Genomic DNA, 27,825 nt, shown 5'->3' on the forward strand with positions numbered 1-27,825 from the left:
TGCTACCCACACCCAGGTACCCACAGACATACACACACAAATTGACCAATAGGTCACACTAACCAAAAAACGTGAAAAAGTGAAAAAAGAAAAAAGTGAACGAAAAATTCTAAAAACACTGCAGACATTGCTGCATAAATGCACTAAATAGCATGTACCCCACAGTTACCTCAAAAAGATTTTTTTGAAAAAATAGATAGTGCAGAGCTATGGGGTACAGCCGGGCACAGTTGGAGTGTGCTCAGTAAAATATTCGGAGGTCATAAGTAGTGAAACCTCTAATAGATGTAACAATAGGTCACTGTCTTTGTTAGTGGTTGATGACCTAAAAATCTTAGACAGACCAATAAAGCTAATGTACAGAGTGGATCCCTAAGCAAGATAGCACCCCTCCGAAAAGGTTAGCAGATATATGAGTACACTCAATGGATGTAAATATGTTGTTGGGTGATATAGATATTACACCCTAAATTGTCCAAAAATAAACAGAACAAAATATTCAACAAAAACCAAAAAACAAAATAAACCCAAATGAAAAGATTATCTGCCTTATAGGGTATCACATGTAGTATTTCTCATTTAGTTTAAGGGCTAATGCACATCAGTATACAGAAACGACTGAGAACCATCCCTATATTAGATGATCTGGTAAACTTTTATTGTTATGAGTAGCATAATAGTCTGCACTCTAGATGCCATCCGAGTTCCGCATCTTATACCATAGAAAAAATCAGAAAAAAAGAAAAAAACACAAAACAAATTGGTATCACATATAGTGTCTCTCAATTGCGTTAGATTAGTGCATCTACAAGCCCAAAAAAATATAAGGCCAATCCCATTATAGGATATCACATATAGTATTTCTCATTTGGTTTAAGGGCTAATGCACGTCAGAGTACAGAAACAGCTGAGCGCCATCCCTCATTACCCTCTCTATAATGGATAATCTGATACACTTTTGTTGCTGTCAGTAACACATTAGTCTGCACTCTAGATGCCATACGAGTTCCGCATCTCATACCAAAGAAAAAATTAGCAAAATATTAAACAGAATCAGAAAAAAGAAAGAAACACAAAATAACTTGGTATCACATAAAGTGTCTCTCAATAGCGTTAGATTAGTGCCTTATAGGGTATCACATATAGTATTTCTCATTTAGTTTAAGGGCTAATGCACATCAGTATACAAAAACGACTGAGAACTATCCCTCATTACTCTCTCTATATTGGATGATCTGGTACACTTTTATTGTTATGAGAAGCATATTAGTCTGTACTCTAGATGCCATCCGAGTTCCGCATCTTATACCATAGAAAAAATCAGCAAAATATTAAACAAAATCAGAAAAAAGAAAGAAACACAAAACAAATTGGTATCACATATAGTGTCTCTCAATTGCGTTAGGTTAGTGCATCTACAGGCCCAAAATATCTAAGGCCAATCCCTTATAGGATATCACATATAGTATTTCTCATTTGGTTTAAGGGCTAATGCACATCAGAGTACAGAAACAACTGAGAGCCATCCCTCTTTACCCTCTCTATAATGGATAATCTGGTACACTTTTGTTGGTGTCAGTAACACATTAGTCTGCACTCTAGATGCCATACGAGTTCCGCATCTCATACCAAAGGAAAAATTTTACCAAAATATAACAAAATCAGAAAAAAGAAAGAAACACAAAATAAATTGGTATCACATAAAGTGTCTCTCAGTAGCGTTAGATTAGTGCAACTACAAGCCCAAAATATCTGAGGCCAATCCCTCATTGCTGTCCTATAGGCAAGTGCTGTACTTGGTCTGTCTTGACAAAAAAACTTATCTGAGTAGGTGACATGTTCAGTCCCATCTCGCCATCCCTACGCGTTTCGCCCCTTCCCAGTTTAGGGGCTCATCAGGGGATAAATTCGGGTATAGCAACAATGGCTTCGGAAGTCTAGCAGCTATGGCTACACAAGTGGTAATGCACTTGTGTAGCCATAGCTGCTAGACTTCCGAAGCCATTGTTGCTATACCCGAATTTATCCCCTGATGAGCCCCTAAACTGGGAAGGGGCGAAACGCGTAGGGATGGCGAGATGGGACTGAACATGTCACCTACTCAGATAAGTTTTTTTGTCAAGACAGACCAAGTACAGCACTTGCCTATAGGACAGCAATGAGGGATTGGCCTCAGATATTTTGGGCTTGTAGTTGCACTAATCTAACGCTACTGAGAGACACTTTATGTGATACCAATTTATTTTGTGTTTCTTTCTTTTTTCTGATTTTGTTATATTTTGGTAAAATTTTTCCTTTGGTATGAGATGCGGAACTCGTATGGCATCTAGAGTGCAGACTAATGTGTTACTGACACCAACAAAAGTGTACCAGATTATCCATTATAGAGAGGGTAAAGAGGGATGGCTCTCAGTTGTTTCTGTACTCTGATGTGCATTAGCCCTTAAACCAAATGAGAAATACTATATGTGATATCCTATAAGGGATTGGCCTTAGATATTTTGGGCCTGTAGATGCACTAACCTAACGCAATTGAGAGACACTATATGTGATACCAATTTGTTTTGTGTTTCTTTCTTTTTTCTGATTTTGTTTAATATTTTGCTGATTTTTTCTATGGTATAAGATGCGGAACTCGGATGGCATCTAGAGTACAGACTAATATGCTTCTCATAACAATAAAAGTGTACCAGATCATCCAATATAGAGAGAGTAATGAGGGATAGTTCTCAGTCGTTTTTGTATACTGATGTGCATTAGCCCTTAAACTAAATGAGAAATACTATATGTGATACCCTATAAGGCACTAATCTAACGCTATTGAGAGACACTTTATGTGATACCAAGTTATTTTGTGTTTCTTTCTTTTTTCTGATTCTGTTTAATATTTTGCTAATTTTTTCTTTGGTATGAGATGCGGAACTCGTATGGCATCTAGAGTGCAGACTAATGTGTTACTGACAGCAACAAAAGTGTATCAGATTATCCATTATAGAGAGGGTAATGAGGGATGGCTCTCAGCTGTTTCTGTACTCTGACATGCATTAGCCCTTAAACCAAATGAGAAATACTATATGTGATATCCTATAATGGGATTGGCCTTATATTTTTTTGGGCTTGTAGATGCACTAATCTAACGCAATTGAGAGACACTATATGTGATACCAATTTGTTTTGTGTTTTTTTCTTTTTTTCTGATTTTTTCTATGGTATAAGATGCGGAACTCGGATGGCATCTAGAGTGCAGACTATTATGCTACTCATAACAATAAAAGTTTACCAGATCATCTAATATAGGGATGGTTCTCAGTCGTTTCTGTATACTGATGTGCATTAGCCCTTAAACTAAATGAGAAATACTACATGTGATACCCTATAAGGCAGATAATCTTTTCATTTGGGTTTATTTTGTTTTTTGGTTTTTGTTGAATATTTTGTTCTGTTTATTTTTGGACAATTTAGGGTGTAATATCTATATCACCCAACAACATATTTACATCCATTGAGTGTACTCATATATCTGCTAACCTTTTCGGAGGGGTGCTATCTTGCTTAGGGATCCACTCTGTACATTAGCTTTATTGGTCTGTCTAAGATTTTTAGGTCATCAACCACTAACAAAGACAGTGACCTATTGTTACATCTATTAGAGGTTTCACTACTTATGACCTCCGAATATTTTACTGAGCACACTCCAACTGTGCCCGGCTGTACCCCATAGCTCTGCACTATCTATTTTTTCAAAAAAATCTTTTTGAGGTAACTGTGGGGTACATGCTATTTAGTGCATTTATGCAGCAATGTCTGCAGTGTTTTTAGAATTTTTCGTTCACTTTTTTCTTTTTTCACTTTTTCACGTTTTTTGGTTAGTGTGACCTATTGGTCAATTTGTGTGTGTATGTCTGTGGGTACCTGGGTGTGGGTAGCAAGTAGGACCCTACTAGGGTAAGGAGGGACAGTCGACGGTGAGCGGGGGCGCCATATCGAAATCTAGGGTGCCAACCTCCGCTGGTAGGTAGGTTTAAGACACTTTAGGGCCACCTACAGGGACTGTGTCAGGCATATCTGCTATTTTCTCCCTATTTTTCTAGCTTACCCAACCCAGTTGGCTGATGTTGATTGCATACATTTGAGTTTTATCTATTGGGATTTTAGACAATTTAATAATAAAATATCGTTTTAAGGATAGTACGTTTTTTCTGGTTTTTCATAGGCATACATTGGAATTTCAGTTTCAGCAGTCACATTTCTTCAGATAAGCTCTCTGAGACGTCCTACATGTTTCAATAGTTCTTCAGTGTCAAATGCATATGTGGTCAAACACACAAATGGCATCTCCTACACAGATCTTCATAGCAGACTAGGTAATAACAAATGTATGTCACTACCCTAGAAAGATGACCATATGTAATGATACATGAGCTATTCCACAGTTTCCAGAACCAGAGTATTCAATTACTGAATGACATAGAGAATAAGCCTCCGAAGCCTTTATAGACTGCGCAAGCGCCGGCGCAGTCTGGACCTCACAGAGTGACGCTCCCAGGAGATCGCGGTATGCGTAAGCGCTGAACACACACCGCGATCTCCAACGGACAAGCAGGGACGAGCCAGGAGGCGGAGGGTGAGTATATTTACCTGTCCCGTTTCACTGCTGCGCGCTGCTCTGTCCTCCACCTGCGACATTCAGTTCAGAGGGCGCGATGACGCGCTTAATGCGCGTCGCCCTCTGACTGAACAGTCACAGGCAGAGGACCCCGGAAGACAGAGAGGCGCGCAGCAGTGGAACAGGGGACAGGTAAATATAGCAAGTGCCGGGGGCCTGAGCTAGCGGCGACTCCGGCACCTGACCCCAACAGCGCGCCGGTGTCCCCGCCTGCTCAGGCCCCCAGCACAGCCGCCCGCACTCTCAGCACCACCCCGCACAGCCGCCCGCACTCACCACCGCCACGCACAGCCGCCCGCACTCTCAGCACCACCACGCACATCCGCCCGCACTCACCACCGCCACGCACAGCCGCCCTCACCACCGCCACGCACAGCCGCCTGCTCTCTCAGCACCACCACGCACATCCGCCCGCACTCACCACCGCCACGCACAGCCGCCCTCACTCACCACCGCCACGCACAGCCGCCCGCACTCACCACCGCCACGCACAGCCGCCCGCACTCACCACCGCCACGCACAGCCGCCCTCACTCACCACCGCCACGCACAGCCGCCCGCACTCACCACCGCCACGCACAGCCGCCAGCACTCTCAGCACCACCACGCACAGCCGCCCGCACTCACCACCGCCACGCACAGCCGCCCGCACTCACCACCGCCACGCACAGCCGCCCGCACTCAGCACAGCCGCCCGCACTCAGCACAGCCACGCACAGCCTCCCGCACTCAGCACAGCCACGCACAGCCGCCGGCACTCAGCACAGCCGCCGGCACTCAGCACAGCCGCCGGCACTCACCACCTCCACGCACAGCCACTCTCACCACCGCCACGCACAGCCGCTCGCACTCACCACCGCCACGCACAGCCGCCCGCACTCAGCACCGCCACGCACAGCCGCCCGCACTCAGCACCGCCACGCACAGCCGCCCGCACTCAGCACCGCCACGCACAGCCGCCCGCACTCAGCACCGCCACGCACAGCCGCTGGCACTCAGCACCGCCACGCACAGCCGCCGGCACTCAGCACAGCCGCCGGCACTCAGCACAGCCGCCCGCACTCAGCACAGCCACGCACAGCCGCCCACACTCAGCACAGCCGCCTGCACTCAGCACCGCCTCGAACAGCCGCCCGCACTCAGCACAGCCGCCTGCACTCAGCACCGCCTCGCACAGCCGCCCGCACTCAGCACAGCCGCCGGCACTCACCACCGCCACGCACAGCCGCCCTCACTCTCACCACCGCCACGCACAGCCGCCCGCACTCAGCACCGCCACGCACAGCCGCCCGCACTCAGCACCACCACGCACAGCCGACCGCACTCAGCACCGCCACGCACAGCCGCCCGCACTCAGCACCGCCACGCACAGCCGCCCGCACTCAGCACCACCACGCACAGCCGACCGCACTCAGCACCGCCACGCACAGCCGCCCGCACTCAGCACCGCTACGCACAGCCGCCCCCACTCAGCACCGCCACGCACAGCCGCCGGCACTCAGCACAGCCGCCGGCACTCAGCACAGCCGCCCGCACTCAGCACAGCCACGCACAGCCGCCCACACTCAGCACAGCCGCCTGCACTCAGCACCGCCTCGAACAGCCGCCCGCACTCAGCACAGCCGCCTGCACTCAGCACCGCCTCGCACAGCCGCCCGCACTCAGCACAGCCGCCGGCACTCACCACCGCCACGCACAGCCGCCCTCACTCTCACCACCGCCACGCACAGCCGCCCGCACTCAGCACCGCCACGCACAGCTGCCCGCACTCAGCACCGCCACGCACAGCCGCCCGCACTCAACACCGCCACGCACAGCCGCCCACACTCAGCACCGCCACGCACAGCCGCCCGCACTTAGCACCGCCACGCACAGCCGCCCGCACTCAGCACCGCCACGCACAGCCGCCGGCACTCAGCACAGCCGCCGGCACTCAGCACAGCCGCCCGCACTCAGCACAGCCACGCACAGCCGCCCACACTCAGCACAGCCGCCTGCACTCAGCACCGCCACGCACAGCCGCCCGCACTCAGCACAGCCGCCGGCACTCAGCACAGCCACGCACAGCCGCCCGCACTCAGCACAGCCGCCCGCACTCAGCACAGCCACGCACAGCCGCCCGCAGTCAGCACAGCCGCCCGCACTCAGCACAGCCGCACTCGGGCAGTAGAGCCGGAGAGAGAAAGATGAGAGCAACATATGGCAGAATGGAAACAGGAACAGGCAGAATGGGTGCAGCACATTACAACAGAATGGGGGCACAGGATGGGAGCAGCACATGACAGAATGATTGCGCACGATGGCAGCAGCACATGACAGGATGGGGGTGCAGGATGGGAGCACATGACAGAATGGGAGCAGCACATGACAGAATGGGGGCGCAGGATGGGAGCACCACATGACAGAATGGGGGCGCAGGATGGGAGCAGCACATGACAGAATGATTGCGCACGATGGCAGCAGCACATGACAGAATGGGGGCGCACACATGACAGGATGGGGGTGCAGAATGGGAGCACATGACAGAATGGGAGCAGCACATGACAGGATGGGGGCGCAGGATGGGAGCAGCACATGACAGAATGGGGGCACAGGATGAGAGCAGCACATGACAGAATGGGGGCGCACACACGACAGGATGGGGGTGTAGGATGGAGCAGCATATCACAGGATGGGGGCGCAGGATGGGAGCACATGACAGGATGGAGACGCAGGATGGAGCAGCACATAATAGGATGGGGGAGCAGGATGGGAGCACATGACAGGATGGGGATGCAGGATGGAGCACCACATGACAGGATGGGGGCGCAGGATGGAGCAGCACATGACAGAATGGGGGCACAGGATGGGAGCAGCACATGACAGAATGGGGGCGCACACACATGACAGGATGGGGGTGTAGGATGGAGCAGCATATCACAGGATGGGGGCGCAGGATGGGAGCACATGACAGGATGGAGACGCAGGATGGAGCAGCACATGATAGGATGGGGGCGCAGGATGGGAGCACATGACAGGATGGGGATGCAGGATGGAGCACCACATGACAGGATGGGAGAGCAAGATGGGAGCAGCACATACCAGGATGGAGACCATATACCAATATAAATGCTCGCCACCCGGGCGTAGAACGGGTTCAATAGCTAGTAGTAGTATATATTAGACAGTTGCATCGTTCTTCACCATATTATTAGCTGCATGGGACAACATAGAGGGCAGAGCTCGTGGGGAAGGGAGAAATCAGGGAGCTGGCGAGAGGGAATTCATAGGTAATGGTGTCATTGTGCAATTCACAGGAAGTCAGAGACTGACTTCCTGTCTCTACATTAGCCCATGTACTGAACTGGTTGTCACAGTAGCCAACAAGTCACCAAACTTCTTTCAATGAATGGGGATATATACATGTAACTGGGTGGAATTAAATACATTAAACTGTGAGAATATTGATTGTGAGTAAGCAATATATGTGCACACAAATGACTGAAGTGCTTCTTCAATCAATCAATTATTCAGGTGAAATGATGACAGCCTATGCATGTACATATGTAGTTATGATATCTCTGCTATTCTATATTGTAATACTCCATTACACTATGGACACTAGTAATCATACAGACGATTTACTTATAAAAAATGACATCTACACATGTTTTACACCAGGAATAAAAAAAAAAAAATCATAAAAATACATTTGGGTGAAACTCCTATATGCAGAAATACAATTTTATTTGAGTCATCTTATCTTTATTGTCCTCTGTTTTAGAAAACGAGCTGGCACTGACCGTCTCTATGGCAACCATGCCAACTGTCCACTTAACGAAACGACATTCATAGTTAACCACAAACCAGGTGATGTCTGGAACATGTCTTTCTAATACTTAGAATATATCATAGATTAACTTTTATGCAATTAAACAAAGAGAATTGGAGAAGCCCATATCCATAGTGGAGCATGTTATTCTTATATCTTGTCTGACCTCTAGTGGTCATCACATAGCATTGCACTCACATTTCATGAGTCTAACCATATTCATAGTCCATGTAATTCTTATATCTTGTCTGACCTCTAGTGGTCATCATACAGCACTGCGTCCACATTTCATGTATCCTATTACCATATGGGATGTATGGGGTAACGTTTATCCTTGTGGAGAGTGACATGCCTGGCATGCCAGATTGGCTAGGTGGGGTGCTTCTGACTAGGATCTGGTCATGTAATGATGTGATATAATATCCTGATACCCTTCATCATCTATATCACATAATGTCCCAAATGATTCAATTAATTCATTTCAATGGGTAAAACACTTCCCAAAAGTAGACCATATCATCCAACAACCCAGGCATGTGTTAGCCGAGTGTAGAAAAGGAGTGTTGCAAATGTGTATTTTTCTTTTTATTATTTGTATTGAAAATTATTGATAAAAAAGAGATGTTTTAAAATAAGAAAGGTGAAAAATAAGGAGGGACTGAGACTTAAAAGTAACGTTTGCAAGATATGGTAATTAGTATAGACTTCAATAATAATGCAAGTGGCATATTTTAAGACCAAATAGTATAGTATCTCATGAACAATATATAATATTAGAAAAAAGGCCCTAAGTTTGAAGTGCATAGATAGTGCAAAACAAGTATAGTACAAATTGAGGTAATTACTTACAATTAATTGCATCTGTTACATAAGACCTTATTGTAATTAATTAATCTATCGCTATAAAGTGATTATATGCATTCAGGAAACAGTACAGTCTGTCTTTTTTTCACCATTTTTTATCATCCAGAAAGAAAATCTGACCTATTAAGGTCTATAGCTGAATGCGTGGAGTGCTGCTAGAGTACATATGGGAGCGACAGGGGAAACTTAGGATCTGATGTTGCTGTAGGTGCAGACCATAACCGTCCTAATCACAAACCTATTATAAAGATAGTGGTAGAAAGGAAGCATTGCGAATTGTAAGATGAAAAGAAGGGGATAGAGATGAAGTTATGAGCAGGTAGTGGCGGTGGTAAAGTCCGGTCCCTCTGCCTCGGTATGCACATTTCGCCCTTCCCCCAAAGAAGCTGGGAGAAACGTGCGCGTCGGGGCAGAGGGACTGGACTTTACCAATGTATGTGAACGGCATTATATATTATATTTGGTACGTGAAAAGTATGCAAAAAACGAATGTCTGCGTGATGCCTCAGTGTGTTACTGACCTTGGTCTTTTCTTTTCCATCAATGTAACGATGTAAACTTTGCAATTCTTTTTTTTTTGTGGGGGGGGGGGGTGAAGAGGTGGGGAAATGGGGTCCCTGCACTCACACTATCTCTAGGCCTGAACAGTAATAATCAGTAGGAATACACAAGGACTTTGTAAGATTGTTGTCGGCATGTCCTTGGTGACATCGACCTTCATACATAAAGCGAGCGTACCTTCAATGCAGCGAAGCTGAAGCCGGAGTCCATGATGTTAGACACCGGCCGTCCTTTATCTATGTCCTCCAGAACTCTCACGGCTCTGATGCACTCACTGACTCTCTGGTGAACCTAGAAATGTAAGGTAAAGATTGTGACTCGGCTCTGTTCACATTTGTGTGGCTCTCCTCTTCCTGCCATCATTAATATTGGAGCTCCCGACAGACCCCATTATAGGTAAAGCAGAATTCATTACCATCCAAGAAATGCCTATCCATCATGGCGGACAGCACTGGTTTATGAACAGCAGCCATAATGATGCTGAGACCTAGCGGGATGTCATTACAGACATGCCATTGTACACACACTGGGTATACCTCCTGCTCCTCACTGGTCTGTAGGGAAAATACCTGATAGTTCCGGATATAGAACTCTTTCTTCATTCCTGGTTGCACTATTTTAAATGGGACCCAGATCTCCTGCATGGGTGTGACGGCATCTCCTTCCGAAAAATGGTACGTGGCACAGGCTGAACCATCCCTGAGACATCAAGATATTATTCATAGTACAGAGAAGTCTTTATATAATTAATATCATAGTCATCACTGACAGAAGCTTATCTCTGTTTCTCTTTTCAAAGAAGCACTCCCATCAAAATTTGTATCCTCTTACTATAGTCCAGTCATCATATTATATAGCACTGTGTACTTACAGTTGCTCATTTTGCCCTTCTACCCAGCTAATTCTTCTCTTTGCCATTAGGTGTATGACCTCACAGGATTAAAAACTGACTAGCTGAATCCTTCTAAGCTCTATGTTGGAACAGGAGGTCAATTTTCCCTGTATGAGTTATGAGTCACTGCAAAAGTCCCTGACAGGGGGAGGAGGAGCAGCTGGGTCAGGAGTTGGAAGAAGGGAATGATAAATACAGGGACGAGAGACTTCCTGTTTCTACAGAGAGCAGAGAAAAGAAAAGAATAAGCTGGGTAGAAAGGAAAATGAGCAATTGTAAGTGTGCAGTGCTCTATAATATGATGATTGCAATATATTAAGAAGATAAAAACTTTGTTGGGAGTGTTTCTTTAAATAAATGTGTACACTTACCTATTGAATATACAGTTCTGGCAAAAATTAAGAGACCACTGCAAAATGCTCAGTTTGTCTGATTTTTCTCTTTATAAGTATATTTTTTAGTAAAATGTAAATTGTTCTTTTTATTCTATGAACTTCTGACAACATGTCTCTTAATTTCCAAGCAATACATTTTGTATTTTTTTTTCTGACAAAGAAAAATGGTCAAAATAAAAAAAAACAAAAAACAGTGCTTTCACACCTCAAATAATGCAAAAAAACAAGTTCCTAATCATTTAGAAACAACAATACTAATGTCTTAACTCAGGAAGAGTTCAGAAATCAATATTTTGTGGAATAACCATGATTTTTAATCACAGCTTTCATGCGTCTTGGCATGCTTTCCACCAGTCTTTCACACTGCTTCTGGCACAAAAACGTAAGCAGTTCTTCTTTGTTTAATGGCTTGTGACTATCCATCATCCTCTTGATTACATTCCAGAGGTTTTCAATGGGGTTCAGGTCTGGAGATTGGGCTGCCCATGACAGGGTTTTGATGTGGTGGTCTCTTCATTTTTGCCACAGCTGTATTTATACACCCATACTGTGAGAATAATACCATGGTAGGTGGGGTGCGGTCTATGGGGAAAAATCTGGAATGCTTACGTCAGCTGTCACATGGCGGTATTGCATGTCATTGCTCTAGGTCAAAAACTACATCGTCTGTGCTAGTTAATGGCTCGGACAAAGATTTGTTTCCTGTTCATGTTTAGAAACTTTTCACTTCTATGGCTGTCAAAGCATAGCCGGCGTGTAGCCACGTCCGTAATGCAGGTCATATGAGCTGTCACATCTCGTGCAGTCAGGGCAGGGCCGGACTGGCCATCAGGCACTTCTGGCAAATGCCAGAAGGGCCGGTGCCAGTAGTGGGCCGCTGCACGCCAACTCACCCCCCAACCAGCGCCGCCGCTGCCGCATTTAACTATCTATGACGCCGATACAGTTGAATGTAAAGATGGAGGAGAGAGCATCTGCTGATGCCCCCTCTCCCATCATTCCCTGCTCTACCTCTGACACTGCGTGTGCGCGCACACTCACTGTGTGCCAGGCAGTGCAGCGGAAGCCACCGAGATAGGAGCAGGGAGCAACGCGGGCACGAGGAGAGGTGAGGAGTGTGTTTTTTTTTTACTGGACTGTGGGGCCATTCTCGGGGGGGGGGGGGGAGGAGAGATGCAGGCTGTGCTGTATACTACTACATGGGCTGTGCTGTATACTGCTACATGGGCTGTGCTGTATACTGCTACATGGGCTGTGCTGTATACAGCTACGTGGGCATGCTGTATACTGCTACATGGGCGTGCTGTACACTGCTACGTGGGCTGTGCTGTATACTGCTACGTGGCCTGTGCTGTATACTGCTACGTGGGCTGTGCTGTATACTACTGTGTGGGCTGTGCTGTATACTACTACGTGGGCTGTGCTGTATACTACTATGTGGGCTGTGTTATCTGCTATGCGGGTTGTGCTATATACTATGCAAGTTGTGCTATATACTATGCGGGCTTTGCTATATACTATGAGGGGTATATTATATTCTATGGGGGAGACCATGTTATATATTATAGGGGGTATAATATATTCTATGGGGGAGGCTGTGTTATATACTATGGGGGTATATTATATTCTATGGGGGAGGCTGTGTTATATACTATGGAGGGCTGCATTATATTCTTAGGGGCTACATTATATATTATGGGGAGGTGGGCTGTATTATATTCTATGGGGGGCTGTATTAGATTTTATGAGGGATGATTGCATCATACTCTTTGATGGGGCTGCATTATATTCTGTGGGGAGGTGGGCTGTTTTATATTCTATTCGGGGCTACATTATATTCTAAGTGGGGCTGCATTATATTCTATGGGTTGGCTGCATTATACTCTGGGGTGGCTGCATTATATTCTGTAGGGTGGTTGCTGCATTATACTATATGTGGGCTGCATTATACTGTATTGAGGACTATGGGGAATACGTTATATTATATGAAGAACTATGGGGTGCATTATACTTTGGGAAGTGAATTGTACTACATGGATGACTATGGCGGTGCATTATACTATATGGAGCACTATGAGGAGTGTATTATGCTATATGGAGGACTGAGCAGTGTATTTTAATATATGGAGGACTATAGGGAGTGTATTATACTATATGGAGGACTGTGGTGCCCATTATAATATATGGAGGACTATAGGGTGTATTTTACTAAACAAGTAAAATGCTGCATATTCAGATTGTTTTTGCTGGAACAAAAATCATTGTTCTCAGCAGCACATCACCGGCGTAAACAGGAGATGTGCTGCTGATAACATGATACTGTATGGGGATCTGTTAGTGATCTATTAGTGATCGTTCTGTCCCATCATTATTCCTCAGCTGGTGGAAAGAGGCCGGGAAACAAGTGTTGAATAACTTCAGTATTGTCGATCAAACTCATTTAGCGTCCTGAGATCAGCGCATGTAAATACAACCAAAATGCTTTTGTGTGATGTGCAATATGTTAGCATTTGGGGGCCCATTTTAAACTTTGCCTAGGGACCCACTTTTCCTAAAACTGGCCCTGCCTACAAGTGTACAAAGATATTATACAGCACCATGTGACAAGTGGGCCTGTGTAACTTCAAATGCCAGGGCTGAATTTTAGTCCCAGTCCGGCCCTGAGTCAGGGTGCTGCTTTCACTTCACAATGTACCCCTGACATATGGGAGCGGCAGCCTGACTTCTGGCTCTGGATAAGTCCTCTTCCATTGCACTAGTTATGAGAACTGTACCTCCATTTATATACCTAACTTTTGTACCGACTCACCAGTGTTCAAGGGCGGCTACCAGAAAACCATTGGATGCAAGTTCCATGCACAGGGAAGAGTATAGAGTTCTAAGGGAAGGAAAAGAAAAGCATCCACATTTATACATGCTAGCCTTATATGCCTATTTTACATACTCCTACTTGGTTTACAGTATGTGAAAAGAAAAACTAGTACCTCCTGATAAATGCCTGGTGTCATTGGCATAGGAGCTGATCTGCAGTACCTGGGGAGGCCACTACACAGCGTATGGAGCTGGAAACAGCTGATCGGTGGGGTGCTGCTGTCGGACCCCACTCATCTGATATTCATGACCTATCCTGAGGACTAATGCTTTATCATAGTAGTGGACAACCTTTTTAAAGATAAAGCAATTTGTTTTTGTTTCTTCATTTCCTTATTCTAACATCCCTTAAGTTTTCTGAACAGCTGGATAAAACCTAAGCCTGGAACAGTCTTTCCTTTCCTTGTTTGCCTTGTGAACGTACTCTTTACTCTTTTACTAACCACTGTAACCAGCCTATTAGCTGGATACAAATGGTTGGACTCGCACATTTCATTTCCCAGAGGAGCTTGTATGGCGTATAAGTCTCCTCACGCTGACATGCCAGGCCTGGCTTGTCACTCACCACCAGGCGAAATGTTACCCCTTACATCCTGGACCCACCCCGGCACCTATTCACCTAAGATAACCTGACTTTGTGATAATTTCTCACCTGAAAGCTCCCAGCCCATGAGAAAAGATGATGAGTGGTTTCCTGTCCGGACCTGGCAAAAAGTTTCCATTCCATATTGCAGGAATTTCTGGGTTCCCTGTTGGCAAGAGAATGGATGTCACTGTGGGCAATAGGTCATAGCAAATTGGATGACAAATAGCGCTGTAAAGTTAAGAGTGAAAGTCCACAAAGCAAAAGTATTTTACAACAGTATAATTAATAATTACACAATACTGAGTGTGAACGCGACCGCACAGAACCATGGTGTTGCCCACGTCATATAATATAAAATATTGTAGAAAGTGTGTGAGGAGTTGAACACAATAGTTCTGACAACCCATGAGTCCTAGCAATGGGACCCCCAGTGATGAGCCACTTATCACCAATCTTGTGGATAGAAGATCAAGGCTTTGTACTAAGTAAAACAAAGCTAAAGGGAACATGTCACCTGTAAAAACGCTATTAACCTGCAGATTAATAGTGTTATGAACCTGCCGGGTGCCCGCACTGAGAGTCCCGCTGTCGGGAGGAAATTAACGTTGTTCCTCCTGGCAGGGTTTGTGTTTCAGTCCCGGGGGGCGGTGCGGGTTCAGTCACCGCTATGTGTACAGAGAGCAGCACCTATAACTGTGCCCCCAGCCATGACTGACAGCAGCTCAGCGTTGGAGCTGTCAGTCAGTGCCAGGGGTGCGGTTATAGACGCCATTCTTTGTACTCAGAAAGGTGACTGAAACTGTGCTGGCTCCACCCCCATGACTGAAAGCCAAACGCTGCTGGGGGGAATCATTTCTTCCAGCAGTGGGGGTCTAAATGTGGGTGCCGAGCAAGTTCACAACGCTACTAACCAGCAAATAAACCCCATCTTTTCAGCTTACTTTTTTCAAGTAACAGGTTCCCTTTAAACAGAACTTGTCACCAGATCAAGTCTCCGGTCTTTGCTCCTTTATTACCCCGACTCTGAGGAGGGTTACTTTTGTGTTTTTCTTTTAAATCCACCATACGGTTTAAGCGATATGGACATGGCTGACAGGGTAGTAATGCGGATCAGCCTACTGTAAAGACACCACCAAAGAATACTGTCAGCCGTGTCCCTTGCTAAGGACCATAAAAATCAGCAATAACTAAATGGGACCAGATCCTCTGGAAAGGGAAGCTGTCGCCTTGGAGAAAGCGATTTACCTACAACTATGGGGTAAATCTGCAGTTAGTGTTCCAATGCTGCCTTACAGAGAGCGGCTACTGGGAGAAAAGGAACTCATTCCTCCCAGGAGCTGCTGGTTTTCAGTCACAAGGCAGTGACTGCCATCACTCACCATACTGAGTGGCAGCTGGAAGCACGCCCCGGCACTTTCATTGACAGGTTGCTATGCAGCGCGAGCTGTCAGTCAGTGCCGGGACATGCTCACAATATGGCGACTGTAGCCACTCTGTGCTCACCCCTATAACTGAAAGTCGGCGGCTCCTAGGGGGAAATAAGCTCATTTTCTTCCAGTAACCGCACTTGCAGTAAGGCAGCAGGCACCATTGTAATTCTACTTCCCTGCAGATTAACCCTATACCAGCAGGTAAATGGCACGTTCTTAGGTGAGAGGATCCCTTTAAGTGTTATTTCCATCTGGTGAAGTGCCGGCATAGCCCTTTCTCTGATATCTGCATGGGAAATAGCTGAAGCCACGTAACAGCGCCTGCGGTGTGCGGTCACTGAGCGCATTTACAGGGAATTACAGCCGTCTGGTGATGTGATTATTGGATGCAGAGTTTAAAAAAAAGTGTTTTGCCGGTGAGAACCCCACGATCAGCGGCTGCATCGCAACACAACGTGTGTGGCTAATGGTCAGCAATTAGTTCAGGCCCTGTGGAAACTTCTTACACAGTCTCCTTTATCACTGTGGTACCCTGGCATGATGGCACTGTGGGATGGTGGCACCCTGGTATGATGGCACCTTGGTATGGTGGTACCCTGGTACAGCGGCATCCTGATGTGCACTCTAGCATGATGACACCCTGGTATGGTGGCACCCCGGTATGATGGCACCCTGGTACAGTGGCATCCTGGTATGCACTCTGGCACGGTACAGCACTCATCCACAGCCACAGCAGTCTGGCGACGACAACACTCTCACAGACAGGCACAGCGCCACCTGCTGGCACGCTCTCATACGTCAGCTGGTAAAACTATAATTACCCAGGATAAAGGCGGCTCCGTACTGGGCAGCTCTGCCCTCCCATCCGCGGATCCCCAGCAAGCCGGCCACGTACTCCGGGCGAGGGAACCATGGAGGATGCGCCTGACCAGCAGATGACGAGGTGCAGGGGTAGAAGAGGCGGAAGAAGCAGCCCTGTCAGGAGGAAGACACAAGGGACAGTGACTACCGGTGTACGCGCCACCACCCGCCATAGCTCCCTGCTGCCCCCAGTCACCTCCGTGCCCGCTCCCACCAGGACGTCAGTGCAGCCCACTTGGTGTGCCCCGGCCGCCGGGGGGATCCTCAGAGACAGCGCGCTGCCCATGTCTGCTGAGACTGGCACGGGGCGCAGAAAGCAAAGTCCACAGGCAAACATGGCAGGGGCAGGACCTACGGCGGCACTTCCTGGGTCGCTGCTCCCTGGCACGCCGAGCGCTGGTGATGAGAAGCAAATAATCGGACAATCCCCACTGTAAAGGTACCTTCACACGAAACGACATTATAACGATATCGCTAGCAATCCGTGACGTTGCAGCGTCCTCGCTAGCGATATCGTTTCGTTTGACACGCAGCAGCGATCAGGATCCTGCTGTGATGTCGCTGGTCGCTGAATAAAGTCCAGAACTTTATTTGGTCGTCCGATCGCTGTGTATCGTTGTGTTTGAAAGCAAAAGCAACGATACCAGCGATATTTTACACTGGTAACCAGGGTAAACATCGGGTAACTAAGCGCAGGGCCGCGCTTAGTTACCCGATGTTTACCCTGGTTACTAGCGTAAAATGTAAAAAAAACAAACAGCACATACTCACATTGCGTCCCCTGCAGTCTGCTTCCTCCTCTGACTCAGCGCTGCAAAGTGAAAGTGAAAGCAGCACAGCGGTGACGTCACCGCTCTGCTCTCACTGTACGGCGCTCAGTCAGTCAGGAAGTGGACGCAGGGGGACGTGAATGTAAGTATGTGCTGTTTGTTTTTTTTAGATTTTACGCTGGTAACCAGGGTAAACATCGGGTTACTAAGCGCGGCCCTGCGCTTAGTTACCCGATGTTTACCCTGGTTACCAGGGGACCTCGGCATAGTTGATCGCTGGAGAGCGGTCTGTGTGACAGCTCTCCAGCGACCAAACAGCGACGCTGCAGCGATCGACATCGTTGTCGCTATCGCTGCAGCGTCGCTTCGTGTGAAGGTACCTTAAAGGCCCCGTCTCACATAGCGAGATCGCTAGCGAGATCGCTGCTGAGTCACTAGTTTTGTGACGCAACAGCGACCTCAGTAGCGATCTCGCTATGTGCGACACGTACCAGCGACCCGGCCCCTGCTGTGAGATCGCTGGTCGTGTCGGAATGGCGAAACGTTCCCGTCCTAAAGGCCCCATCACACACAGCGACGCTGCAGCGATACAGACAGTGATACCGATCGCTGCAGCGTCGCTGTTTTGTCGCTGGGGAGCTGTCACACAGACCGCTCTCCAGCGACCAACGATGCCGAGGTCCCCGGGTAACCAGGGTAAACATCGGGTTGCTAAGCGCAGGGCCGCGCTTAGTAACCCGATGTTTACCCTGGTTACCAGTGTAAAATGTAAAAAAAACAAACAGTACATACTCACCTTCGCGTCCCCCTGCGTCCGCTTCCTGCACTGACTGAGCGCCGGCCCTAACAGCAGAGCGGTGACGTCACCGCTGTGCTGTACTTTCACTTTACGGCCGGCAGTCAGTCAGTGCGGGAAGCGGACGGCAAGGGACCTGACGGACACCGGAATGTGAGTATGTAGTGTTTGGGTTTTTTTACATTTACGATGGTAACCAGGGTAAACATCGGGTTACTAAGCGCGGCCCTGCGCTTAGCAACCCGATGTTTACCCTGGTTACCAGTGAAAACATCGCTGAATCCGTGTCACAAACACCGATTCAGCGATATCAGCGGGACCTCAACGACCAAAAAAAGGTCCAGGCCATTCCGACACGACCAGCGATCTCACAGCAGGGGCCTGGTCGTCGCTACGTGTCAAACATAGCGAGATCGCTACTGAGGTCGCTGTTGCGTCACAAAATTGTGACTCAGCAGCGATCTCGCTAGCGATCTCGCTATGTGAGACGCGGCCTTAAGTCAGTGCCTCAGTATACAGCTGTGGTGACAGCACCGCCGTCTATAGCGCTGCCATGTCCTGAGAGGTGAGCTCCTGTGCCCAGGCCGCTCCCTAATATCTGATATTGTTTGGTCGGTGCTGGGCAAGATTAGGCTTCTTATGGGGACTGCACTCTGACCAATGTTATGCCATGAGTTCCTTCTTACCGGCAATTTATTTTTCCTCAGCTGAAATCGGACTGGGAAAATCTCAGCAAGCTGCAATTGTCCTCGTAGCTCGGAGGAGACTCGCCAATGCAAGTCAATGGGTGTGAGAAAAAAGTCGCGGGGCACTCGGACTATCCGATATTTACACGTTTCCTTGGAAACTCGACATTTCATCTGTAGTGTACAGTAAAATCCCAGCGTGACCCGACAGAATAGATAAATTCACAGACTAGATAAAAAGATATCAGTGACATATATAATTAGTACAGTGCTTGTTTACTGTACATGTATTTTATTACTTAAGAAATTATTTTCAGAAAAAATTTGCGTCGGAACCCCCAAATTTTATTAACCAGCAGAGGGAAAGCGGACAGATGGGGAAGATGTTTATAGCCTGGAAAGGGAGTTGATGTCACCTTTGTATTGTCAGGTGACATCCAGCCCAGGGGTTAGTAATGGAGAGGCTTCTGTAAGACGCCCTCATTATTAACCCCATAGTCAAATTGTCAAAAAAATAACACCCAGAATACAGTCCTTTATTTGAACAAATGACAAAAGCGCCTTCTTTAACTATAAATTAACCAAACACACTTATACTCACACTCAATCCACTAAAGCCAATGCCCCCTGTAAAAGCATTAAAATAATATCCATTATTTTATTTAATAATAAAGTACATGTACAGTAAGCTACACAGGCAAAGCACTGATTATATATCTCAGTCACATATTTATGTCTGTCTATACTGTACATCTATCTAATATATATATATATATATATATATATATATATCTAATATAGAATTGCCAATCGGCTCTGTCACAGCTTCCGGCGATTGTGTCACTATCCCACAATCCACCGCGTCCGGAAACTGTGACAAAAACAGCGCCGCTATTCCATCGGGAGATCAGCGGCGACGCAGCTGAGAGATGAGCGGCGCCAGCCACTCATCTCCCGGCTGCTCGCATCGGAACTATGCCGACCGCCATATTGGAACACCCAAGTTATGGGTATTCCGATATGGCGGCCAGAATTAATTCCCCCCCCCCAAGCCGCACGGCACCGCTCATTGGCTGAGCACCCCTGGCCTCAGCCAATGAGCGGCACGGGATTCAAATCCCCCTCCAAACTGCGCAGCTCTGCTCATTGGCTGAGCCGGTTGAGGCTTGGCGGGGGATTCAAATCCCGCACGGCACCGCTCATTGGCTCAGCCGGTGACATATGGGATTTGAATCCCCCACCAAGCCACGCTGCACCGCTCATTGGCTGAGCGCCAGGGGCGGTGGTGTGTGGCGCTGTCCAGGGGTCTGCGGGCTGTCAGGGGGTCTTTGGGGGTGTGTGTACACAGGCATCGTCCGATGGGACTACAAGTCCCATCCGGCTATGCCTGCTACAGTGACAGTGATTGACACATTAGCCAATGTTGGGAGAGTATTAGTCCCATCATCCAGCTAATGTGTTGAATGTAAAAAAAAAAAAACATTCACACATATACAGTACATACTACATACAGTACATACTATATACAATACATACAACATACAGTGCATACAACATACAGTGCATACAACCTACAGTACATACAGTGCATGCAACATACAGTGCATACAACATACTACATACAACATACAGTGCATACAACCTACAGTACATACAGTGCATACAACATACAGTGCATACAACATACAGTACATACAACATACATTACATACAGTACATACAACATACAGTGCATGCAACATACTACATACAACATACAGTGCATACAACATACAGTGCATACAACCTACAGTACATACAGTGCATACAACATACAGTACATACAACATACATTACATACAGTACATACAACATACAGTGCATACAACCTACAGTACATACAGTGCATACAACATGCAGTGCATACAACATACAATACATACAACATACAATACATACAACATACAGTACATTCAACATACTACCTACAGTACATACTACATACAGTACATACAACATACAGTACATACAACATGCAGTGCATACAACATACAGTAACGTCATATATTATGCATCCTGCCCGTTGATTTATATAGGTCTGACCACTAGACAATTAAAAGTCAGAGTCAGAGAAAATGTATTAGGGATTGAGGCAGCTGCTAATGAAAAGGACGCTAGTATATTGAAAACAATACCGAGGCACTTCAAATTACACCATAATTGTGACAGTAGTGCTCTGCTTGTTAAGGGCATTGATATGATTGACATGGGGATTAGAGGTGGCCGGATCTCACAATGTCTAGCGTGACTAGAAACTCGTTGGATTTGGACCCTCAATACTGTTCATCCTTATGGACTCAATGAGACCATCAGTTATGTGCCGTTTTTGTGATCACTGCCCTGCTATATAGGTTGTGTAGTTGCGTGCATTTGTGTATCTGTGCTTGATTTTAACATGTTTTTATTATCATTTTAGATAAGTTATAAATGTTGGCTTAGTGTCGGGATTCGATTTGCAATCTACCTGTTTCTACCCCTCGATGAAGACTGAAGCAAAGGGCCGAATTTTTGTTCTGTTATACGGATTTTTTTGGTTTTGTTATATGTTTATATCCATACATGTATATGTATATATATATGCTGGTGTGTATACATGATCCCTACCCATATATGTATGCTTTGTTTGTTTTATGTTTTCTAATTTGTTATGGTTATGATTGATGATGGGTATAACAGCAATCTATGTATATGGAGGTCATAATTTATCAATTAATCATATAATTATTGTCTAGTTACATAGCCTCATTAGCGTTTTTTTCTTTTTTCGGGGCTTTGTTATGGTGGGTTTCCAATATTGGGGTCCTTATATCTATATCTATATTGTTACTTTTTGTGGGATTGTCATGGGTCTATTAATGAGTATTTTAGTAATTTATATATATATATATATATTTATATATTTGTATTCTTTTTGTCCCCTTTTCCTCTTTTTGTCTTCCCCTCTTGTTATGCAGCAAGGTATGTTATCAGGATGGAGCTAGTGGCGGCGATGCTGTGTACGCGTGCACACCCGGCCCCTACACACTGGGTGGTTGTTGGCGTCTCTATGCTAGGGCGGTTGCCATGACTGTGGCGACGCCTTTGCATGACGCCGACACTATCGAGAGTCGCGGGTTGCCGTGGTAGCGGGCGCATCACTTCCGGTAAGCATCACCACTACTTCCGGTATAGCGGCATTTAAACCCGGCACTCCATCTATCTGACACGCCCCCTGACGAAGGAGCTAGTCTCCGAAACGCGCGTGCGTACACATTCAGATAGAGGAACCACTGCGGTACAAACGCCAACCTAGAGGTAATATATATGACTAGATGGTGGCCCGATTCTAACGCCTCGGGTATTCTAGAATATGTATGCGTAGTGTATAGCACAGCCCACATAGTATATTGCACAGCCACGCAATACATTGCGCAGCCCACGCAGTACATTGCGCAGCCCACGCAGTACATTGCGCAGCCCACGCAGTACATTGCGCAGCCAACGCAGTTCATTGCGCAGCCAACGCAGTACATTGCGCAGCCAATGCAGTACATTGCGCAGCCCACGCAGTACATTGCGCAGCCAACGCAGTACATTGTGCAGACAATGCAGTACATTGCGCAGCCCACGCAGTACATTGCGCAGCCCACGTTGTACATTGCGCAGCCCACATAGTATATTGCGCAGCCCACGTAGTATATTGCGCAGCCCACGTAGTATATTGCGCAGCCCACATTGTATATTGCGCAGCCCACGTAGTATATTGCGCAGTCCACGTAGTATATTGCGCAGCCCACGTAGTATATTGTGCAGCCCACGTTGTACATTGCGCAGCCCACGTTGTATATTGCGCAGCCCATGTAGTATATTGCGCAGCCCACGTAGTATATTGCGCAGTCCACGTAATATATTGCGCAGCCCACGTTGTACATTGCGCAGCCCACGTTGTATATTGCGCAGCCCACGTTGTATATTGCGCAGCCCACGTATATTGCGCAGCCCACGTAGTATATTGCGCAGCCCACGTTGTATATTGCGCAGCCCACGTATATAGCAATGTGGGCATGATATCCCTGTTAAAAAAAAAAGAATTAAAATAAAAAATAGTTATATACTCACCTTCCGTTGGCGCCTGGATCCAGGAAGCGGTTACCGAAGCTTGGGATCCACCGAAGCTCCGCCGAGCCACTCGCGCCGGACGCCATCTTCCGTTCCCAGGATGTATTGCGAAATTACCCAGATGACTTAGCGGTCTCGCGGGACCGCTAAGTCTTCTGGGTAATTTTGCAATGCATCGCTGGGAACGGAAGATGGCGGCCGGCGCGAGCGGCTCGGTGGACTACAGAGGGTGAGTATAGCAGGTTTTTTGTTTTTTTATTATTTTGAACATTACATTTTTTTACTATTGATGCCGCATAGGCAGCATCAATAGTAAAAAATTGGGGACACACAGGGTTAATAGCAGCGGTACAAACGCCAACCTAGAGGTAATATATATGACTAGATGGTGGCCCGATTCTAACGCATCGGGTATTCTAGAATATGTATGCGTAGTGTATAGCACAGCCCACATAGTATATTGCACAGCCACGCAATACATTGCGCAGCCCACGCAGTACATTGCGCAGCCCACGCAGTACATTGCGCAGCCAACGCAGTTCATTGCACAGCCAACGCAGTACATTGCGCAGCCAATGCAGTACATTGCGCAGCCCACCCAGTACATTGCGCAGCCAACGCAGTACATTGTGCAGCCAATGCAGTACATTGCGCAGCCCACGTTGTACATTGCGCAGTCCACGTTGTACATTGCGCAGTCCACGTAGTATATTGCGCAGCCCACATAGTATATTGCGCAGCCTACGTTGTATATTGCGCAGCCCATGTTGTATATTGTGCAGCCCACGTAGTATATTGCGCAGCCCACGTAGTATATTGCGCAGTCCACGTAGTATATTGCGCAGCCCACGTTGTACATTGCGCAGCCCACGTAGTATATTGCGCAGCCCACGTTGTATATTGCGCAGCCCACGTATATAGCAATGTGGGCATGATATCCCTGTTAAAAAAAAAAGAATTAAAAAATAGTTATATACTTGCCTTCCGTTGGCGCCTGGATCCAGGAAGCGGTTACCGACGCTTGGGATCCACCGAAGCTCCACCGAGCCACTCGCGCCGGCCGCCATCTTCCGTTCCCAGGATGTATTGCGAAATTACCCAGATGACTTAGCGGTCTCGCGGGACCGCTAAGTCTTCTGGGTAATTTTGCAATGCATCGCTGGGAACGGAAGATGGCGGCCGGCGCGAGCGGCTCGGTGGACTACAGAGGGTGAGTATAGCAGGTTTTTTGTTTTTTTATTATTTTGAACATTACATTTTTTTACTATTGATGCCGCATAGGCAGCATCAATAGTAAAAAATTGGGGACACACAGGGTTAATAGCAGCGGTACAAACGCCAACCTAGAGGTAATATATATGACTAGATGGTGGCCCGATTCTAACGCATCGGGTATTCTAGAATATGTATGCGTAGTGTATAGCACAGCCCACATAGTATATTGCACAGCCACGCAATACATTGCGCAGCCCACGCAGTACATTGCGCAGCCCACGCAGTACATTGCGCAGCCAACGCAGTTCATTGCACAGCCAACGCAGTACATTGCACAGCCAACGCAGTACATTGCGCAGCCAATGCAGTACATTGCGCAGCCCACCCAGTACATTGCGCAGCCAACGCAGTACATTGTGCAGCCAATGCAGTACATTGCGCAGCCCACGTTGTACATTGCGCAGTCCACGTTGTACATTGCGCAGTCCACGTAGTATATTGCGCAGCCCACATAGTATATTGCGCAGCCTACGTTGTATATTGCGCAGCCCATGTTGTATATTGTGCAGCCCACGTAGTATATTGCGCAGCCCACGTAGTATATTGCGCAGTCCACGTAGTATATTGCGCAGCCCACGTTGTACATTGCGCAGCCCACGTAGTATATTGCGCAGCCCACGTTGTATATTGCGCAGCCCACGTATATAGCAATGTGGGCATGATATCCCTGTTAAAAAAAAAAGAATTAAAAAATAGTTATATACTCGCCTTCCGTTGGCGCCTGGATCCAGGAAGCGGTTACTGACGCTTGGGATCCACCGAAGCTCCACCGAGCCACTCGCGCCGGCCGCCATCTTCCGTTCCCAGGATGTATTGCGAAATTACCCAGATGACTTAGCGGTCTCGCGAGACTACAGAGGGTGAGTATAGCAGGTTTTTTGTTTTTTTATTATTTTGAACATTACATTCTTTTACTATTGATGCCGCATAGGCAGCATCAATAGTAAAAAATTGGGGACACACAGGGTTAATAGCAGCGGTTATGCAGTGCGTTACCCGCGGCATAACGCGGTCCGTTACCGCCGGCATTAACCCTGTGTGAGCGGTGACCAGAGGGGAGTATGCGGGCGCCGGGCACTGAGTGCGGGGAGTAAGGAGCGGCCATTTTCTTCCGGACTGTGCGCGTCACTGATTGGTCGTGGCAATGGTCGTGGGTGTTTTGCCACGACCAATCAGCGACTTGGATTCCATGACAGACAGAGGCCGCGACCAATGAATATCCGTGACAGACAGAAGGACAGAAAGACGGAAGTGACCCTTAGACAATTATATAGTAGATACCCGGATTTCTAAATATGTTTGGCTTTGGGCTCTTATTTGAGATGCGCCGCCTTTATCCTGATGGGGCATCCAGGGGATGTTTTCACTAAATAGATATGGTGGCTGTTTTAGGCTGTATATTCCAGCAGGTATAACTAATGCTTCCTAAGGTGGAGGGTAATATCCCTCCTGGCAATAGCCTTGCAAGTATAGGATAATATATCATACTGGTAGTATATATTTTTGTACCACACCTATGTTAGTGGTCTTTTTTGATTAGTGGCACATCTCCCATGGTTAATATGCCTTGATATTTATGGATACTTGATGAATAGTCCTCCAGGTGGTTCTCTCTGTCTGCATGTTTTTTCGTGCACAGCTGCCCTTTATGTCTGTTGCTTGCATGTGCCTTCTATCATTCCCATTTCTGTCTTCAGATTAGTGTAGTATGTTTTTATGAGATAATAAAAGTTTTTTGTACATCTTTTTTTGACTGTGTTGGTCGTATTTGTGGTTTCCACACTCTCGCATAAATATGAATGACGACTAGTCCACATTAAGTCTATAATGGACAGCGGATAATCATAGTGATTGAAACAATGCTGTTGTGTACCATTTTCCTTCTGTACATACAGTGCATACAACATACAGTGCATACAACATACAGTACATACAACATACATTACATACTACATACAGTACATACAACATACAGTACATTCAACATACAGTGCATACAAAATACAGTACATACAGTGCATACACCATACAGTAGATACAGTGCATACAACACAGTACATACAACATACAGTACATATAACACACAGTGTATACAACATACAGTACATACAACATACAGTGCATACAACATACAGTACATACAACATACAGTACATACTACATACAGTGCATACAAAATACAGTGCATACAACATACAGTGCATATACCATACAGTACATTCAACATACAGTGCATACAAAATACAGTGCATAAAGTACATGCAGTGCATACAACACAGTACATACATCATACAGTACATACTACATACAGTGCATACAACATACAGTACATACAACATACAGTGTATACAACATACAGTACATACAACATACAATACATACAGTGCATACAACATACCGTACATACAACATACTACATACAGTGCATACAACATACAGTACATACAACATACAGTACATTCAACATACAGTGCATACAACACAGTACATACAACATAGAGTACCTACAACATACAGTACATGCAACATACAGTGTATACAACATACAGTACATACAATACATACAGTGCATACAACATACAGTACATACAACATACAGTACATACTTCATACAGTGCATACAACATACAGTACATACAACGTACAGTGCATACAACATACAGTACATACCGTGCATACAACATACAGTACATACAACACAGTACATACTACATACAGTGCATACAACATACATTACATACTACATACAGTACACACAACATACAGCGCATACAACATACAGTACATAGAGCATACAGTGCATACAACATACAGTGCATACAACATTCAGTACATAAAACAGAGTACCTACAAAAACAGTACATACAACATACAGTGCATACAACATACAGTGCATACAACATACAGTACATACAACATACAATACATACAGTGCATACAACATACAGTACATACAACATACAGTACATACTTCATACAGTGCATACAACATACAGTACATACAACATACAGTACATTCAACATACAGTGCATACAACATACAGTACATACCGTGCATACAACACAGTTCATATAACAGAGTACATACAACATACAGTGTATACAACATACAGTACATACAACATACAATACATACAGTGCATACAACATACAGTACATACAACACAGTACATACTACATACAGTGCATACAACATACATTACATACTACATACAGTACACACAA

General features: G+C 46.3%; 1 protein-coding gene across 2 annotated transcripts in view; it reads right to left on the reverse strand.

Annotated features, from left to right (window-relative positions):
• The window catches only part of PAFAH2 (platelet activating factor acetylhydrolase 2), a 97,835-nt gene extending 78,455 nt beyond the window's left edge, over positions 1–19,380 (reverse strand). The window contains exons 1-6 of one of the 2 annotated variants that reach the window (XM_077295352.1): positions 19,189–19,380; positions 16,897–17,050; positions 14,712–14,808; positions 13,998–14,066; positions 10,471–10,600; positions 10,079–10,192 (exon numbers count right to left, since the gene is read on the reverse strand). In XM_077295352.1, coding sequence (XP_077151467.1) covers positions 10,079–10,192; positions 10,471–10,600; positions 13,998–14,066; positions 14,712–14,808; positions 16,897–17,050; positions 19,189–19,362 — 738 coding nt within the window. In that variant the 5' untranslated portion in view covers positions 19,363–19,380. Of the gene's footprint in view, positions 1–10,078; positions 10,193–10,470; positions 10,601–13,997; positions 14,067–14,711; positions 14,809–16,896; positions 17,051–17,132; positions 17,739–19,188 lie in introns of those variants that run through there. The other variant, XM_077295353.1, reaches the window with a different exon arrangement.
• Positions 19,381–27,825: the final 8,445 nt, after the last annotated feature.

The sequence above is a fragment of the Ranitomeya variabilis genome, chromosome 3 (assembly GCF_051348905.1).
Source record: "Ranitomeya variabilis isolate aRanVar5 chromosome 3, aRanVar5.hap1, whole genome shotgun sequence".
Lineage (NCBI taxonomy): Eukaryota > Metazoa > Chordata > Amphibia > Anura > Dendrobatidae > Ranitomeya > Ranitomeya variabilis.